Source organism: Petaurus breviceps, unplaced genomic scaffold (genome assembly GCF_028583685.1).
Source record: "Petaurus breviceps papuanus isolate PSGF00001 unplaced genomic scaffold, PetGlider_PUasm1.0 126, whole genome shotgun sequence".
NCBI lineage: Eukaryota > Metazoa > Chordata > Mammalia > Diprotodontia > Petauridae > Petaurus > Petaurus breviceps.
The window spans coordinates 29,114,120-29,133,643 of record NW_027185655.1 but is presented as its reverse complement, the minus strand read 5'-3'; the positions used below and the strand labels follow the sequence as shown (position 1 = coordinate 29,133,643).

The 19,524-nt window shown below is 38.9% G+C and overlaps 1 protein-coding gene across 1 annotated transcript in view; it reads left to right on the top strand.

Annotated features, from left to right (window-relative positions):
- MANBA (mannosidase beta) overlaps positions 1–19,524 on the top strand; it is a 122,642-nt gene that overhangs the window by 66,693 nt on the left and 36,425 nt on the right. Inside the window, exons 9-10 of the mRNA XM_069098617.1 lie at positions 2,874–2,960; positions 6,072–6,239. Of these exons, the coding sequence (XP_068954718.1) occupies positions 2,874–2,960; positions 6,072–6,239 (255 nt within the window). The remainder of the gene's footprint in view (positions 1–2,873; positions 2,961–6,071; positions 6,240–19,524) is intronic.

The window sequence follows — 19,524 nt, the reverse complement described above, 5'->3', positions numbered from 1 at the left end:
AATATATAAAAGCACTCCAGAGCCCGTCCAGTGCCGTCTGTATGGCAGCCATTGCCATGGCAAGAACCACGGGAGTCAAACTAGGCCTCTGAAGGAACACCACAAGAACGTGGGAAGCCGTATGGGTGCTGGTTCACACACGAGAAAACTTGAATGCCATATTTTCCAACAAGCAAGAAACATATGGAAAAGAATGCACAAAATAAAAATATCCCAGGAATTCTAGGTTCCATTCATTAGCCCAGAAAGTAGAGGCAGTGCAAGGAGTCAGAGCAGTGCAGAGAAAAACAAACCATTCAGCATCAATCAAAAACATTGCCGGTGAGACTCAAGAAGTAAAGAAGGCAGAAGGGAGAGAGAACCCTGAACAAAAGCTCATTGTGGATTTACAGTCATCTATATGTTTGAAAGAAGCTCCCCAGACAAAAATACAAGTTGGCTAAAACCAAAAAACCAGAAAACTTGGGCACCATTAACCTTATTGTTGTTTGTTCCTTTCAGTTGTGTCTGACTCTTCATGACCCCATTTGGGGTTTTCTTGCAAAGATCCTAGAGTGGTTTGCCATTTCCTTCTCCAGCTCATTTTATAGATAAGGAAATGGAGGCAAACAGGATTAAATGACTTGCCCAGGGTCACACATCTAGTAAATGTCTGAGGTTGGGTTTGAGCTCAGGTCCACTGCTCCACCCAGCTGCCCACCATTAACCTAATGGACAAGGAAGAATTTGTGAAGGGAGGCTATAAACCTAAGCTTCTCTACAAAACTGGGAAGGGATAGACTATCCATAATTATTTACTCAGGTGGTTCGAAACAGTGATGCTTGAATTACGAGCAAAAACACTTAGCTTCCTCTTAAATGCATGCCTCATCCTTAACAGAAGGCAAGGCATAGATCTGTTATCAAAAGATAACACAAGTGACTCCTTCAAATACAGTACATATTTTTGTACTTTATACAAAGAAGTTACTCTCTATAACTTAAAAATAACGACAGCTTTGTAAGCACTTACAAAAGAAAATACGATACTGATTGAAGAATAAAAAAAGGGTATGTTGAAGGGAGCATTTGGGAAGCTATTGAACAAGCTGCCTGTGAACGCACTATACCATTCATAATATCTTTGTTGATTATTGCATAGCCTTTGGTTTAGTTCCTCGCTCATGTTTTATTCATGTACTACAAATATAGAAGACAGATTGAAGTGTAGTAGAAATGTTAGAGTATTTGTTACTCACATGGGAAATCATTCTCTACTTATATCAATACTCCAAGTCAATAATGTCAAGACCGATTGATATGAAACCTTGGAATTTCTCAGGAAGATAGTTTTTAGCTCATTTTGATTCTGCCTAGATTTAAATTCGTTGTCATCTCTTCAAAGTAGAACTAAGTATGGCTTCTAAATTAAGGAGGGAATCAAACCAAAATGTTACTTCATGTCTATGGATGATATAAAATTATATTGTTCCAATGAAAACTACATGAAACAACTCTTTTGTGTCACATAATTTTTCTTGAATGGTGTCTTGATGTCATATGGATTTGATAAGTACAATATTCTTTTAATGCATCTCAAGGACAGATAAGTGACTAAAAGCTTTGATCTTGAATCCAGCAAACATGTTGAACCAGTGGATGAGGGTGATACCTACAACTACCTTGTTTCCTCTGGGCAAGATGTATCAGGTGTAAAGATATAAAGCATAAAGAGGAGACTGAGGTCAAATAAGTTAAAAACTACATCTTTAAATCTCAGCTGAATGCTTAAAGCAGTTAATACCTCTGTAACAGTCTTCTTGATGTATACTGTAAAATGGATGATAACAGATTTGGAAAATCTCACAACAAAAACCTGTACAGACAATGTCCATGAAACAATTCAAGGTGACTGTTGATAGATTTAACACTTCCTTGACAGAAAGGAAGAAAATTAATAGATCATCTTAGAGCACATGTTAAGACCAAAACCTATAGAAATACTTTTGGAACAGACAGACCTCACTTCAATAAGCAGTAGTAAAAACTGGTAAGGGGTAGACTCTGTTGGATTTGCTGAATGTCACTCAAAGTGGTTTACTTCCCAGGAGATCCAATGAAACACTTAGTGGCTGGGCAGGAGCTGTCCAAGAAGGCAGGGGTAGCCTGAAACCAATTGAAATGGAGTCAAATAATGGTCAGAGTATATATAAAAGAATAATAGGATAGCTAACAAACTTTCCTCAGGCTGTTCTAGCTAAGCTTCATGAAAAAAAGATGAGAATAATGGAGTAAAAAAAATTCACAATTGTGTAATATTTAAAAATTTGCTAAACATTTTACGTCATATTTGATCCTTATAGGTATGTGCTTAGTATAGCCATTTTGCTGATGAGGAAACTAAGGTTCAGAAAAATTGATTGATTTATACCCAAGGTAACACAGCTTATAGGTGTCTGAGGCTGGATTTGTTTTTGTTTTTTGCTTTTTGGATGGGGGAAGGCAGGGCAGTTGGGGTTAAGTGACTTGCCCAGGGTCACACAGCTAATAAGTTTTAAGTGTCTGAGGCTGGATTTGAACTTAGGTCCTCCTGACTCTAGGGCTGGTGCTCTATTCACTTCACCACCTAGCCGCCCCTTGAGGCTGGATTTGAACGCTAGTCTTATTGACGTTAGCGAAGGCCAGCATGCCTATCAATTATGCTGTAATAGGTGCTCAGTAATTTTTTTTTTACTAATTTGACATATATATCATAATATATGATATACATATAAACATATCAAGTTAACCTCTATATCTCCCAAAGTATTAAAAGATTTCTTTGTAATAAGATTATTAACTGGATGGTTTCTCTTTTAAACACTATTTACCAAATCTAATTTTTTGCCTTGTAGATATGGCAGGACTTTATGTTTGCCTGTGCTCTTTATCCTACTGACCAGGCCTTTGTTGACTCAGTGAGAGCCGAAGTTGTTCATCAGGTATGAATACCAGGTGAAATATAAGCTTTTTATGTTTGTTTTGGTGTTCTAGGTCCTTTGAAACAGAGTTTTGTTGGCACCTTTCTTACATATCCCAATCATTTCCTAAAGCCTGTTTTCTCACCAAAATCACTGTTGTAATGGAGAAAAATAAATAAAACCAACATACGGATCATTTGGGTCTTGATAGCATGTATACTATTTTTAACCCAAAGGCCACCACCTCTCTCACAGGAGTAAGAAAATATATGTCATCATCTATTCTGTGGGACTAAGATTGATTATTTAATCAATATGAACTTGACTGCCTTTTAGCAGGATTTTCCATTACATATTGTAGTCATGTATATTGCTCTCCTTGTTCTTCTGTCTTTATTCTTCGTTATTTCATACAAATCTCTCCAAGTTTCTCTGAATTTCTCAGTCTTATGGTGTGATAATATTCTATCACATTCAGATGCTACTATTTGTCCAGCCACTTATTTCTTAATCAATGAAACTCTACTTTGTTTCCTGTATTTTACTACCTGGAAAAAAAATGTTGCCTCTAATATTTTGGACCAGTGTTTCTCTCTTTGTATTTCCTCAAGCGGTTTCCTTTATCTTAAGTCGACTCCTTCCCCCTCCTGGCTTCCTCTTACTCCCATCCACAGCTGTTGGAGTTTCTTTCTCTGCTTCATGAACACTCATTCAGATACTCCCTCAGGAATGCAGTCTTCCTTGGTATCTCCTCCCTCCCGACTGAAAATGATGTCTACATGCTCAAATTTCTGACAGCCCTTCTTTTCTCAGAGTACTTTTCTCCTACTTTCCTTTGCATCATAGGTGTTTGTATACATATGCCTTTTCCTCCATTAGGTTGTGAATTCCTTTAGAGAAGAATCTGTTATGTGTGTCTTTGCAACCCTTTTGCCTAGAAGGTCTACAATCTGTAACCCTTGTATTTAAAAACATAAAAGCCATTCTTAGTCTCTGAAGAGTTCAAAAAAGAGGCCGTAGGCTCTGGCTGAAGGTTGCTGACTGCTGCCTTGGATCATTGCCATACATGTATGATGATTTGAATCAAACATTCATTAAGCACTTAATGTTTAACTAAGTAATAAAGGGAGATAGGAAACTTAGATAACCATTGTCCTTACTCTCATCTTACATTTTAATGGGGAATATGACATACACATATAATTGTAGTGCATGATATGTGCATAAGAGAGGTATTGGAGAAGGTCTGTTTTGAAAAAAAATGTCATTACTGATCTGGGACACAAAGAAGACTTCCTAGAAGTATTTGAAGTGGGTTTTAAAGAATGAATTCATATGCAGCATTTGAGGAGATGATACAGCATGAATTGGGAATGGTTTGAGCAGAGAGATGGTTAGAAAGCATTCCATGTACAGAGAATGATGAATAGTCTAATTTGAATGGAGGGAGGGGAATGAGGCTTCAAATGCCAGACTAAAGAATTTTGAAATTTATTCAGTGGCAATAACCATCTTGCCTTCAAAGTGCATAAATTCTGATGGGGGAGACAACAGGTATAAACAGGTACATACAAGATACATGCAGAATGAATGGAAGGAAATCTCAGAGAAGAAGGTATTAACAACTAGAGGGTCTAAAAGAGGTTCTAAACCTCCTTAGAAAGTGGCTTTTCTTGTGGGTTGAGCTGAATTTTGAAGGGACACCAGGGTTTCTTAGTCATCGAGATGATGAGGAGAGCATTTAAGGAAGAGGGGACAGATGGTGTAAAGGCCTTGGACCTCAAGGCATACCTCTGTTTAGTGAATATAACTTGTTTATGAAGATCCATCCTAGAAGACATAGAAGGTAGGAGCACAAAGAGGTTAATGTCATGAAAATGCCGAGAGAAAAGACTATGCAGGGGGAGACAAGGATCACTCATGTCAGATGCTGCAGAGAGGTCAAGGACGATGAAGATCAAGGCCATTAGATTTGGCAATGAAGAGGTCATTGGTAGCTTTTGAACAGATAGTTTCAATTGGTGGTTTAGAAGACAAGAAGAAGAGAGGAAGTGGAGACACTCAACATAAATGACTTTTTAAAAAAAGGAGTTTAGCCGAATGGAATGATGCAGGATGATAGCAGGGGAGGGGAGGATGTCCTGAGAGTTTATTTTAAGAATAGGGGAGACATGGAAATGTTTATATATAGCATTGGAAAGAACGGTACACATGAAGATTAGACAGGGAGGATAATAGTGAAAACAGCTGGAGAAGATAGAAGGGAATGGGATTAAATGTACATCTAGAGGGGTTGGCTAACAAGGAGAAGGGCCACCCCTTCATCAGGGTATGGAGCAAGGGAGGAGATAGTGTGAGGTGACGTCAGAAGAATATGAGTTGAGTAGATGGGAAGAAGAAGTTCCCAGGCAATGACACCAATTTTTTTTCCCATGAAGTATGAGACAAAGTCTAAGAGTTTGGGGCCAGGGGCAGTTGTGGGAGGTTTGATGAGGCAAGACGAGGTTTGGAACAGAGGCTGTGGAAAATAAGCTAGAGAATTGATTATGGAAGCATAGGATTCCCTGGCTGCTTTGAGGGCCCTATTGAGACTAAATAATGCAGATTTGTAGTCTACTCATCAGCATGGTTTCATGACTCCTTCCAGCTCTTTTCTGCAAACCTAATCTGTCACCAAGTCCACCCTTGTGGTCTTTGTAGCTTCAACTTCTACTAAGGGGCACCTACCTCCCCATTTTAATGGTGGTATCTGAAGTGTGTTGTCCAGTCAGTGACATGCATTTAATGGGTGGCCCATTGTGTTAGTCTGTCAGGATGGAGACCTAGGATAGTAACCACGTAAGAACAGTGACCTGAGCCAACAATTTAGTGGGTACAGTAGCAAGAGCCAGAAGGTGGACTGTATCTTGAAGGTTGGGTAATGCTTTCAGTGATCCCAAACTTTTCTGACACACACAAACCTACCTTTTGAACAGCAGTGTTTTTCTGGTGATGCTACATGACTGCAAATCCATGATCACCAAAGAAATCACAATTTCAGGTGACAACCCAGAACTGTTCAGAGAAGGAAGCTTCACATTTCTTTGCCTTATACACTTGAAAAAATGGTCTTTTTTCCCCCTGAAATTTCAGATCAGAAGATTGAAATCTCACCCGTCTGTCATCATATGGAGTGGTAACAATGAAAATGAAGCTGCTTTGGCAGAGAACTGGTTTTCTGTGCCATCCAGTAAATTCCAAATGTACATCAGAGACTATGTGACATTGTATGTGAAAAATATCAGAGAAATTGTCCTGGCAGTAAGTACCACTTTCATGTATTTAGAAATGAATTTCTAAATGAATTAATGTAGGTCATGTCTCTTTAGCAAGACAACTCTTAGGATGCTTGCGCCCCCCCCCCCCCACCTCCCCTCCCTGCCCCAGGAATTTCCTTTTCCTTTGCTGCTGCTGCTGCTTTAGGGAGGTTGGCACAGAGTTTCAGGCCATTATGACGGGAAAGAGTGAGGGAGAGAGGTGACATTAATACTATCATTAGCTAGTTATGGTCAACTTGACTAAATCACAACTTTTGAAGACCTTAAATTTCTTATCTTAAAAGATGGGAGGTTGGATGGGATAATGTCTTATGTCCCTCCCAACTAACATTCTGTGCCATGGACATTAGACACCAGCATATTGATATATTTTCCACTGCAATGGAAAGATGTGTTGTATGACCAGAAAAAAGAGATGGGTCAGTAATATAGTGAACAAGAGGAATAATAAACCTGACACATAGATGCCATTGTAAAGTTTGTAAAAACCTTTGCATTATCCATGATCTGACTTTGTGTTTCACAACAAACTTGTATGGCAGGTACAAGTATATTTTACCCCTATTTTTCTGAGGAGGACATTGAAGCTCTCTCACCTTCTGTTTCCAGTCTGTTGCCAAAGACTGGTAGTTTCACCTTTGTAGGGTCTTTCAAATACGCCCCCTTTTCTCCTCTGACACTGCTACCACCCTTGTGCAGGCCTTGGTCACCTCATACCTGGACTAAGTAGCCAGCTGCTGGGTCTGCCTGCCTCAAATCTCTCCCTACTCCAACCCACCCTCCATTCAGCTTCTAAAGAGATTTTCTTCAAACTCATGTCTGACCCTCCTCCTGACCCCTCCACCTCAACACTCTCTCTCTCTCTCTCTCTCTCTCTCTCTCTCTCTCTCTCTCTCTCTCTCTCTCTGTCTCTGTCTCTGTCTGTCTGTCTGTCTGTCTGTCTCTCTCTTCCTCTCTCTCTTTCTCTCTCTCTCTCCCCCTTTCTCTCCCCTTCCTCCTCCCTCCTCCCCAGTGGCTTCTTATCATGTCCAGTATCAAATACTACAGGCTCCATTTGGCATTCAAATTCCTCTTACCTTTCCAGTCTTACCCCTTCCTCCTCAACGCATACTCTTTGATCCCATGACATCAGCCTGCAGGCTGTTCAACAAAGATACTCCATTTCTCGCTTCCAGGCATTTCCTCTGGAGTTCCCACATACCTGAATGCTCTTCCTCCTCCACTCTGATTGCTGACCACCCTGGCTTCCTTTAAGTTGGGCTCTATAGGAAATCTTGCCCCAGCCCCTCACAATTCTGGCGCCCCCCTACTGTGAATTATTTTCTGTTTGTTCTTTATGTAGCTTCATTGTAGGTACCTTGAGGGCAGGCACTGTCCTCTTTGTGTACTTGGCACAGTACTTGGCATACAGTAGGTGCTTAATGGATGTTTATTGATTGAAAAAAGGAAACTTGGGCAAGTGGGGCAGCTTTGGAACTGTTGAATTTATTATATGTATATATATATATATATATATATATGTATATTTTAAGAAAAAAGCATGCTTTATTTATGCGATAGAAACCAGCAATTTAATATCCATTTCTCTTTTCCTTTTCTACTTTGTGTAGGATCATGCTTGCTGGTGTTTGTCAAGTTCTGAATATGAAAAATAAAAATTATTAAAAAAAACTAAAAGAGAACAAATCAATAAATTAGAGCTAAAAAATTTATAGAGATGCAGCAAATCAAAAAACATTAGTGGAACATAAAAATAGACAATTCTAAATCAGAAACATAATTCAGAGCAAACAAACAAAAGACCTAGGGACTGTTTTCAAAAAAGAAATTAACAAAATTAATTTGATTTTAAATCTAATTGTTTTGATGAATCAGATTTTAAAAAGAAAATCAAATTGATATCATAAAAAAATGAGAATTGACAGATAAACAGGAAATAAAGGAAATTAATAGAAATTATTTTACCCAGGTATAGACTCAACAAAACTGATAAATGAAATGGATTAATATTCACAAAAATATGAAATATTCAGATTAGCAGAACAAAATTGAAGATTTTAAAATAACCCAATCTCAGATAAATTGAACAAGGAACTCTGAAAGAAAAAAATCCAGGACAAGATGGCTTTACAGGTGAATTGTATCAAACATTCAACAAAAATCAGTTCCAATATTACATAAATTATTTAGGACAAAAAAAGGTAAGAAGGAATTTGTAAGAGGAGCAGCAATTTCTTTTTATATAGGCTGGACTGACCTTTTAAAAGGGTGGGGAGGCCAATGTGGCTTCCTTGCCTCTAGAGGCATAAAAAATTCAGCATATGAGGAATTGCTATCCAGGCTTTTATAAAGTGTTCCTCTTGCCCAGTGGGGAATGCCTTTTTGACATAGCATGGTTGGTTGCCATGGTGAATGCAGAGGATTTTGGAAATAGCTGTTTTATCTGAATTACTATCTTTTCAACCTTGGGAAATCCATTTTTTTATCCCTTTCTAGTAATGAAATTATTTTTATTGCATTTTATTGTCCCTGAGTGTCTCATTACATTCTAACATTAAGTCTGAATCCTTGGATTGACCTGTATTTGGCCTGGCCAAGAATATTTGGCATGGTGGGCTGTGGAGGGATTGCCATGGTTCTGTGGTAAATTTATTGTTCAAGTGGAAAAGGTTTTGCAGAAGTGTGGGAGCCTCAGGTGGTTGGATGGCCAGAGATGGGACATTGTTGCAGTGTTGTTTAGGGTGTATGAAAAACACTCTCACTGCAGTAAGAAAGAGAAATCTCCCATAAAGTCAAGTACTCATGGCGTTTGTTGATGGCTTTATAAAGAAAAATGAAGATAAATTGTTCCTGTTTATTAGGCAATTAGGGCAACTAGGTGGTGTAGTAGATAGTGTCAGGCTTGGAATCAGGATGACTTATTTTCCTGAGCTGAAATCTGGGCTCAGATACTTAATAGTGCTGAGACCCTGAGTAAGTTTACCTCGGTTTCCTCATCTGTAAAATGAGCTGGAGAAAGAAATAGCAAATCACTCCAGTATTTTTGCTGAGGAAACCCCTAATGGGATCACAGAGAGACAGGACTAAAACAAATACAACAACTGGGCAGTTAGAGGCAGAGATGAATGAGCTTTTGATCTTCAAGGACCATGTCCTAAAGGAGGGAGGGGGCAGCTTATGGCTCCAGTAGTAGCCCTGGTGAAAAGGACCAAGCTAATAGGGTCTCCAGATGGAATGCCACTCAACTAGCCTTTATTAAAAATGCCTGCTATGGGCCAGACACTGTGCTAAGGGAAAATTAAGAAAGGCTAAGGAATCATCTTTTGTCTCTCTGCCTTCCCAGGCATGGGTATGATCTCCGACCCAGAGGTTTCCTTGGAGAATGAGTTTAGGGCTGGAAGGAGAGAGAAAAGGAGCAGGAGTTGTAAGGATTGGGAAACTTCCAGTGGTTTGGAAGCCTCCAGTTTCTCATGAATACCACCATCATACTAGATCATGGGAGCGCCATTTTCTGTCAGGCAGAGGGTAGACAGGCTTTTACCACCGAGGAATGAGGGTAGTTGCAGGAGAAATGTAAGCAGCAAGCTTATGCATCATTTGAACCTTGGCTACTAAAATTATCTACTGATGGGAGCAACTTTGACAGGTGCAAATTTCCTTGTACTTAGAGAATTTGCCCTTGAAAGTTGGATAAATCAATTAGAAAATCTAAATGGAGACTCCCCTTCTCTCTTTTTTGGGGTTCCTAAAAAGGAGAGTTTGCATTCTCGGCCACACAGCCATCATTTGATCAGTTCCATAGGCAGCAGATTCCCCGGAGGAAGACAGTAAGGGGGAGGGGATGAAATTGAACTCCGTAAGCCTGCTTTGGATACAGTTAGGTCCCACCTTTTGGGCAGTGAATCAATCTTTAGGTTTGGGCCTTAACTTTGAGACCACCATAAAGATCTGGGCAGCTAAAACTTTTGAAGTTTGTTCAGTAAATTTAGTTGGCCCAAGTAGTTATATGGATAAATACAGTTGTATGCAGAAATGACTGCTTGGGAGATGTGAAAGGAAGCATGTTTCTGGGTTCAAGGGTGATGATATTCATTCTTTTAATGAATGAATATTTCATTTATTTAAATGAATTTAATTTAAATTTAAATTAATGTAAATTTTAAAAAATTTAAATTTACAATTTAAAGCTTTAGACATGCATTTGGAACATGAAGTGGACATGATTAATGAATATTCTATGGGAGTTATATCAAGATTGTATTGTGACATCTGGGACTAGGGCAGTAAGGGTCCTTTTGTCCTTCCACTCCCCTACCCTTGTTCCTCAAAGTCATCCAGGTGTTCAGATTTGAGAGACTTTTGGGATGAATCCCCCTGGGTTAAGATCCAAAGTTTCTCTAAGGCTTTAGGCTGTTCTCATTGCCAGAGTGCAGCCATTCTGTTGAGCTGACTATAGTTTGGAAGACCAGTGAGGAGAGGAGTATCCTTCCTTGGGTAGAGGTGAGTGGAAGACTTCTTGCTTGGATCTCATTTCTTTGGATAATCAGAATGTATTGTGGACTTGGATATTGTGAATTCTAGGAAATAAGCACTTATATGGATCCTTCTGGTATACTCTTTACCATTTAATTTATTTTATTTTTAAAATATAAATAACTTGTTTATTTTTAGTTTTCAACATTCACTTTCATAAGATTTTGTGTTTTGGGGCAGCTAGGTGTCTCAGTGAGTAGAGTACCGGCCCTGGAGTCAGGAGGACTTGAGTTCAAATTTGGCCGGTCTCATACACTTAACACAAAAACTAGTGGTGTGACCTTGGGCAAGTTACTTAACCCCAGTTGCCCTCCAAAAAGAAAAAAAAAAGATTCCTCTCCTTCTCCCTCCCCAAGAGAGCATGCAATCTGATATAGGCTCTACCTATACATTTATATTAAACATATTTTCATATTAGTCATGATATAAAGAAGATGTAGAACTAATGGAAGGAACCACGAGAAAGAAGATACAAAACAAAATGACCAAAGAAAAGGAGAGCAAATACTTCTGTCTGCATTCAGACTCCAAAGTTCTTTCTATGGCTATGGTTAGCATTTTCCATCATGAGTCTTTTGGAGTTGTCTTAGATCCTTGAATTGTTGAGAAGAGCTAAGTCTAGCAAAGCCAGACATCACACACTATGGCTGTTACTGTATACAATGTCCTCCTGGTTCTGCTCATTTCACTCAGCATCCATTCACATAAGTCTTTCCAGGTTTTTTCTGAAATCTTTCTGCTCATCATTTTTTATAGCACAGTAGCATTCCATTGCATTCATGTATCACAACTTGTTCAGTCATTCCCCAATTGGTGGGCATCCCCTCAATTTCCAATTCTTTGCCACCACAAAAAGAGCTGCTATAAATATTTTTGTACATGTGGGTCCTTTTCCTGTTTTTATGATGTCTTTGGGATACAGACCTGGAAGTGATATTGCTGGGTCAAAGGTATGCACAGTTTTATAGCTCTTTAGGCATGGTTTCAAATTGTTCTCCAGAATGATTGGATCAGTTCATAGCTCCACCAACAATGCATTAGTGTTCCAGTTTTCCCACATCCTCTCCAACATTTATCATTTTCCTGTTTTGTCATGTTAGCCAATCTGGTAGGTGTGATGTGGTACTTAAGAGTAATTTTGATTTGCATTCCTCTAATCAATAGTGATTTAGAGCATTTCTTCATATGACTATAGATAGCTTTATTTTCTTCTTCTGAAAACTGCCTGTTCCTATCCTTTGGCCATTTATCAATTGGGGAATGACCTATAAATTTGACTCAGTTCTCTGTATGTTTTAGAAATGAGGCCTTTACATTTCTAAAATATACAGAGAACTGAGTCGAATTTATAAGAATACAAGTCATTCCCCAAATGATAAATGGTCAAAGGATATGAATAGGTAGTTTTCAGAGAAAGAAATTAAAGCTATAAGCATATGAAGAAATGCTCTAAATCACTGTTGATTAGAGAAATGCAAATCAAAACAATTCTGAGGTACCACATTTCACTGGTCAGATTGGCTAAGATGACAAAACAGGAAAATGATAAATGCTGGAGAGGATGTAGAAAAACTGAAACACTAATGCATTGTTGGTGGAGTTGTGAACTGATCCTACCATTCTGGAGAGTAATTTGGAACTATGCCCAAAGTGCTATAAAAAAGTACATACCCTTTGACCCAGCAATGCCACTTCTAGGGCTGTATCCCAAAGAGATTACAGAAGTGGGAAAAGGACCTGTATGTACAAAAATATTTATAGCAATTCTGTTTGTGGTGGCAAAGAATTGGAAATCAAGGGGATGCCAATCAATTGGGAAATGACTAAACAAGTTGTGGTATATGAATGTAATGGAATACTATTGTGCTCTAAGAAATGAGGAGCAGATGGACTTCATAATAACCTGGAGAGATTTATATACACTTATGCTGAATGAGGAGAGCAGAACCAGGAGAACATTGCACACAATTACAGACACATATCTGTGATGACTGACTTTGATAGGCTGGGCTCCTCTCAACAATGCAAGGTTATAAGACAACTCCAAAAGACTCATGATGGAAAGGGCTATCCACATCCAGAGAAAGAACTACAGAGTCTGAATTAAGAGTGAAGCAAACTACCTGCTCTCTCTCTTTTGCGTTTTGTTTTGTTTCGTTCCTTCTTTCTCTTTGTTTACTCCATTGGTTATGATTCTTCTTTACAACTTGACTAATGTTTAATGTGAAGTTATTTGTAGAAACCATATGAGATTACATGCCACCATCGGAGAGGGAGAAAATTTGGAACTTAAGAAAGAATGTTGTAAACTGAAAGTAAATAAATAAATGAAAAAAAAAATGAGGCCTTTAGCAGAGACTGGTTGTAAAAATTGTTTCCCAGCTTTCCATTTCCCTTCTAATCTTGGTTGCATTGGCTTTGTTTATGTAAAAACTTTTCAATTTAAAGTAATCAGAACCATCCATTTTGTATTTCATAATGTTCTCTATCTCTTGTTTGTCTATCACTTGATTTAAATAGGGCTAAATGCAAACTCTTTTCCCACATAGCTAAACAGTATTGGTTTCTGGGCATGTGTGTAAAAGCTATTTCCTTCTTAGTAATGGAGATGAAGGAGGTTGGAGCAGTACACATTCTCTTTATAATAACTTAAGTCATAATGGTGATTTCTTTGGCCGTTCCTTACCTTAGCATCCTAGACCAGATACCCCAAACCCTGGTCTAATGTTATGGAGTTTTAAATTTTAGTAATGCGTTTTTTCTCTCTTCCTATGGCTAAGACTAGTTAGGAATAGTCTGGTTTTACCTGGAAAGGAACTCAGTATATATTCACCATCCTTCCTTAGGGTTATTTAAATTTTCCTTGCGATTGCCACAGTTTTGTTGAGAGTGACGTGAAAGGGGTCCTCCTTCCTAAGAGCACTGATTTTGAGCACTATGTTAATTATGAAATGTTGATTTGGCCAACTGAGATCACAGTGGCAGAGCAATTTGATAGCATGGTGGTTCATATGACAGCCAAAGGATGGGAGATGTCCCCTATGAAGATTCATGATCAAGTCTGCTCAGATGAATTGGGTGATACACTGGATGGGGACAATCCATATGACTACAGATGTAATTTGTCAAAAGTTACTGCTACTCCCCTGTTGTTTAAAAGGAAGCTCACATTTTCTGGTAATTGTGGGGAAATGGTGTATGTTTAGGACCTAAAGGAGCCCAAATTTCACAGAGACATTCCAGGAAAAGCTCTAAAAATGTACCAAAAGGAATAATTATAAAGAAAACAAAAGAGAAGCCGTTATAAACTCCTCCATCCAGTCTAGGACTGTACAGAAAGACTGTCAGAATTGTAGAAGCGTTGAGTAGAGACAAGGCTGGCTCAGGAGAAACCAAAGCAAGGTGTAGGAATGCATTCATCTCAAAAAGAAAATGGTGTGGCAAAGAGAAGTGAGGGGGAGGGTTTAAGATGGCAGGCAGGATAGGTGAAGTAGTAGTTATAAGGAAAACAAACTCCAATATTGGAGGGTTGGAGGGTCATTAAAAGAAAAGGGAATAAAAAGTTATGATAGAGGCAGAGGGAAGAGAAAAAGAGGAAACAATGGAAATAGATTACTTTCATTATAGGTCACTAATATTAAGCACACACCTTTTCTCACCTTCTTTATTAAGAAGAGGGTCAGGAGAAAAGAGAAGAAGAAGTACAATGGGACAGGGTAGAGGATGATGTGTAATTAACCATAATAACCATGAATGCAAATGAGATCAATTAGTCTATGAAATGGAAGAGGATAGCAGAATAGAAAGTAGAATCCAGTAGTGTTTTATTTACAAGAAACACACTTGAAGCAGAAAGATTAGCACAGTTAAAATTAAGGGTGAAAATAAATCTTTTATGATTCAGATGAACTAAAAAAAAAAAAGAAAAAACCATCGTAATTTCAGAGAAAGAATTAGTAAAAGTAGACAATAAAAATAGATAAGTAGAGACCCTCTGTTATGTTTAAGGATTCAATAGATAATGAACCCCTATTAATTTTTTTCGTTTTTTTTTTTCATTTTTGGAGGGGGGTAGGCAGGGCAATTGGGGTTAAATGACTTGCCCTAGGTCATACAGCTAGTAAATGTTAAGTGTCAGAGGTCAAATTTGAACTCAGGTCCTCCTGACTCCAGGGCCACTGCTCTATTCACTGCGCCACCTAGCCGCCCCTCCCCCCATTAATGATACACACACACACACACACACACACACACACACACATGTCCTGAACAGCAGAGTATCTAAATACTTAATACAAATTATAAGGAGAAATAGAAAAAAGTATAACAGAGGCTTTAGTATATCCCTCTCAGACCTAGACAGCTAACAAAAAAGAAACAAGAAAGAAGTTAGGAATCTGAATGTTAGAAAAATTAGAAATGTTACCTTTGGTAATTACTGAGTGGGATCAGAAAGGAATTTACATATTTTTCATCTATTCATGGCACCTTTACAAAGATTGACTGTGTATTAGGTCACATGCATACACATATACACAAATTTCTGGATAACAGAACTTGTCCATTATTGACCACAGTTTAATAAAAATTATGCTAAATAAAGAGACTTTGAATAAAGGAAAAAAAATGCATTGGAGAATAAGTAATCCTAAAGATCTGTGGGTCACAGATCATGTAATAGAAACAGTGGACAATTTCTTTTTTTTTTTTTTTTGTAAACTGGTAGCATTTCTTACTTTCTTTTTTTTAATTTCTTTTTTTTAATGCTTTAACTTCTGATTTACATTATTCGTTTCTGCCAGATTTTGAGTTACAAATTTTCTCCCCGTTTTTCCCCCACCCATCCCCCCAAAAGAGCAGTCCCACATGATATCCCCACCTCCAATCTGTTCTCTCCCATATCTTCTCCCATACCCGTTTCAACTTTTCCAGTGGATCTCTATGCCTCAGTGCCTGTATATCTTTTTTTTCCCTTAATAACATGTAAGATGGTATTAATAATAGTATATATACATACACACACACACACATATATATATATGTATATATATATATATATATATATATATTTGAATATTTGATTTTAAAACTTTCAATTCCAGATTCATTCCCGTCCCCCCCTGCCACCCACCCCCACTGGGGAGACAAGCAGTTCAGTATAGGTTATATATGTGCAGCTAATGCAAAACAATAACATAGTAGATGTATTGTAAAAGACTGACTATATTTCCCTCCCTCCTATCCCACCTCCCACTTGTTCTATTCTCTACTTTGATCCTGTCCCTTTTCACAAGTGGGTGCTTCCAACTTCCCTCCCCCACAGCCTGCCCTCCCTTCCATCATCCCCCCTCACATCCCCTTCCCCCCTATTCTCCTGGAGGGTGAGATCCCCTATTTAGTGTGTATTTCCCTCCCTCCTCAAGCCAGATTCAATAGGAATAAGGTTGACCCGTTCCCTTTTGCCTTCCTATTCTTCCCCTCCATTGTAACCATTTTTCCTTGCCTCTTCTGTATGAGATAGTTTGCCCCACTCTGTCTCTCCCCATCTCCTCTCATTATATTCCTCTCACCTCTTAATTTCACCTTTTAAGTATCATCCCTTCCTGTTAAATTGGTCCCGTGCCCTCTATCTATGTATACCTGTAAACGTATATACACACATTCACATATGTATTCATATGCCTGCATACCCTCATGTAAAGACATATATATATATTTTTATACATGCATACATATATTTCTAATCCCTTCAACTACTGAGAAAAGTTTCATAAGTTACAATTATTGTTTTTCCATGTAGGAATGTTAATAGTTCAACTTTGGCCAGGTGGCTCAGTGAGCAAGAGCACTAGCCCCAGTGCCGGGACAACCCAGATCAAATCCGGGCCCAGACACCCAGCACCACACCCAGAAACAACAATTGGCCATGCAACCCTGAGCAAGCCACTCAACCCCAATTGCTTTAAAAAAAATAGTTCAACTTTGATAAGTTCCTTATGATTTCTTTTCCCTGTTTACCTTCTCATGCTTCTCTTGCTTCTTGTATCTGAATGTCAAATTTTCTATTCAACTCTGGTTTTTTCAGCAAGAATGCTTGAAAGTACTGTATTCCACTGAATGACCATATTTTCCCCTGAAACATGATACTCAGTTTTGCTGGGTAGGTGACTCTTGGTTTTAATTCCAGCTCCCTTGACCTCCGGAATATCACATTCCAGGCCCTTCGATCCCTCAGTGTAGAAGCTGCCAGATCCTGGGTTATCCTGATTGTGTTTCCACAATATTCAAATTGTTTCTTCCTGGCTGCTTGTAATATTCTCTCCTTAATCTGGGAATTCTGGAACCTGGCTATAATATTCCTAGGAGTTTTCTTTTTGGGATCTTTTTCAGGAGGTGATCGGTGGATTCTTTCAACCTCTATTTTGCCCTCTCGTTCTAAAACATCAGGGCAGTTTTCTTTGAGAACTTCCTGGAGGATGCTTTCCAGGCTCTTACTTTGGTTATGGCTCTCAGGCAGTCCAATAATTTTTAAATTATCTCTCCTGGATCTATTTTCCAGGTCAGTGGTTTTTCCCATGAGATATTTCACATTGCCTTCTATTCTTTCATTTGTTTGGATCTGTTTAACAGCATCTTGATTTCTCATAAAGTCATTAGCTTCCATTTGCTCCAATCTAAATCTGAAGCCATGATTCTCCTCAGTGAGCTTTTGAGATTCTTTTTCCATCTGGCAAATTTGACTTTTTAAGGCATTCTTCTCATTGCCTTTTTGAGCCTCCTTTGCCATTTGAGTCAGTCTGTTTTTTAAGGTATTATTTTCTTCAGTCAGGCTGTTGAGTCTCATTTCATAATTTTCTTGCATTGTTCTCATTTCTCTTCCCAATTTTTCCTCCACTTCTCTTATGTGCTTCTTAAGGTCCTCTATGGCCTGTAACCAGCTTGTATTTTCCTTTGAAGCTTTTGGTGCAGGAGTTCTGACTTCACTGATTTCCTCCTGTTCCATGCCTTGCTCCTTCTTATCCCCAAGTAATGTTGGAATCTTCTGTCTGCTTTGTTTCCTTTGCCTGCTCATTTTGCCACTCAATGATTTGACTTTTGGGCTTTTTGCCACAGTAGGACTCTGCCACCAGACAGGGGAGTTTTCATCCCAAACGCTGGGGTTTTCTCAGCTGCCGGAGGTATTAGATGGGTGCCCTCTCTGAGTCTCCACACGCTCTGGCAAGCTGGACACACACCCCAGGACCTCCACCCTAGACTGCAATCCAGATCCAAGCAGGTTAAAGCAAGAGCAATTACCCCTCAGACTGGTGCTTGGTCCCCCTACACTCTGCAGGCCAGGAGCTGAAGCCGCCACATGGCGCTGGCAGGCTGTGCTGGCATCTCAGCGGTTTCTGACTCCGGGGGTAAAAGCCATGCACTCCCACTTACTGGGTCCCAAAGTCCAGATTGCACTGGCCTCTCACCTTGTCCTTCGCATCTATGTGTTGATAAATCTGGAAACGGCCACAGCTGCTGCTGATCTGGAGTCCCTCTGGCTGGTGGCTGGTCAGGCCCGCCGTGGGGCTAAAGCCTCGGTGTGGTGCTGGGCTCGGCTCCCAGAGCGTTTTGCTGGCCGATTCCTGCTGGCCTGCGGGGCTGTTCTCAGTGGGAGGTTAGCTTCTCTGTGTCATTTTGTGGGTTCTGCAGCTCCAAAGTTTGTTTAGAGTCCCCTTTTTACATGGATTGGGGAGGGTGGAAGCCGGAGCCGCGGGAGGGTCATGCTTCTACTCTGCCATCTTGGCTCCGCCCTCAACAGTGGACAATTTCAACAAAGAATATAATGAAACGATTTATCACAACTTAAGGAATGCAGCTAAAGCAGTTGTTAGGGGGAAAGTTACTTTTTTTCCTTTTTGGAGTGGGGAAGATAGGGCAATTGGGATTAAATGACTTGCCCAAGATCACACGGCTAGTAAGTTACTGTTAAGTGTCTGAGGTCAGGTTTGAACTCAGGTCCCTCCTGACTCCAGGGCCAGTGCTCTATTCACTGCGCTACCTAGCCTCCCTGGAAAGTTACATCTTTAAAAGCTTCTTTTAACAAAACAGAACACGAACAGATCCATGAACTTGGAATGTAATTAAAGAAAACAATTGGAAAGTAACAAATCAAAAAACCCCCCAAAAAACACTGAAGTAGAAATTCTGAAAAATCAAAGAAGAGATGAAGAAAAGTAAATGCAAAGCAACCCATTAATAAATAAAACTTGGAGCTGTGTTTTTGGAGGAAATGAAAAAAGAGATACGTAATTATTTAGAATTTTTAAAAAAGTAAACAAATTTGTCCGAAAGGAGAATGCATATAAGAACATATGAAAATAAATAACAAATGAAGAGCAAATGAAAATAAACTATCAGAAATTCTTTTTCTCCATTATATGCCAAGAAAACTGATAAGTGAAATAGATCAGTATTTACAACAACGATAATAAAACACTTCCCAGCTTAATAGAACTGGATTATTTAAATGACCAATTTAGAAAAAAAAAAAAAGGGAAATTGAATAAGCCATAATGAACTAAAAAAACCCAATCAAAAACAACCTTAGGACCAAATGAATTTATGAATGAATATCATCAAAATTTAGAGAACAATTCCAATGTTACATGCCCTGTTTACAAAAATGGGAAAAGGAGATATTTCTATGGTGAAAATATATTCTTGATATCTGAATCAAGGGAAAAACAAAGAGAAAGATA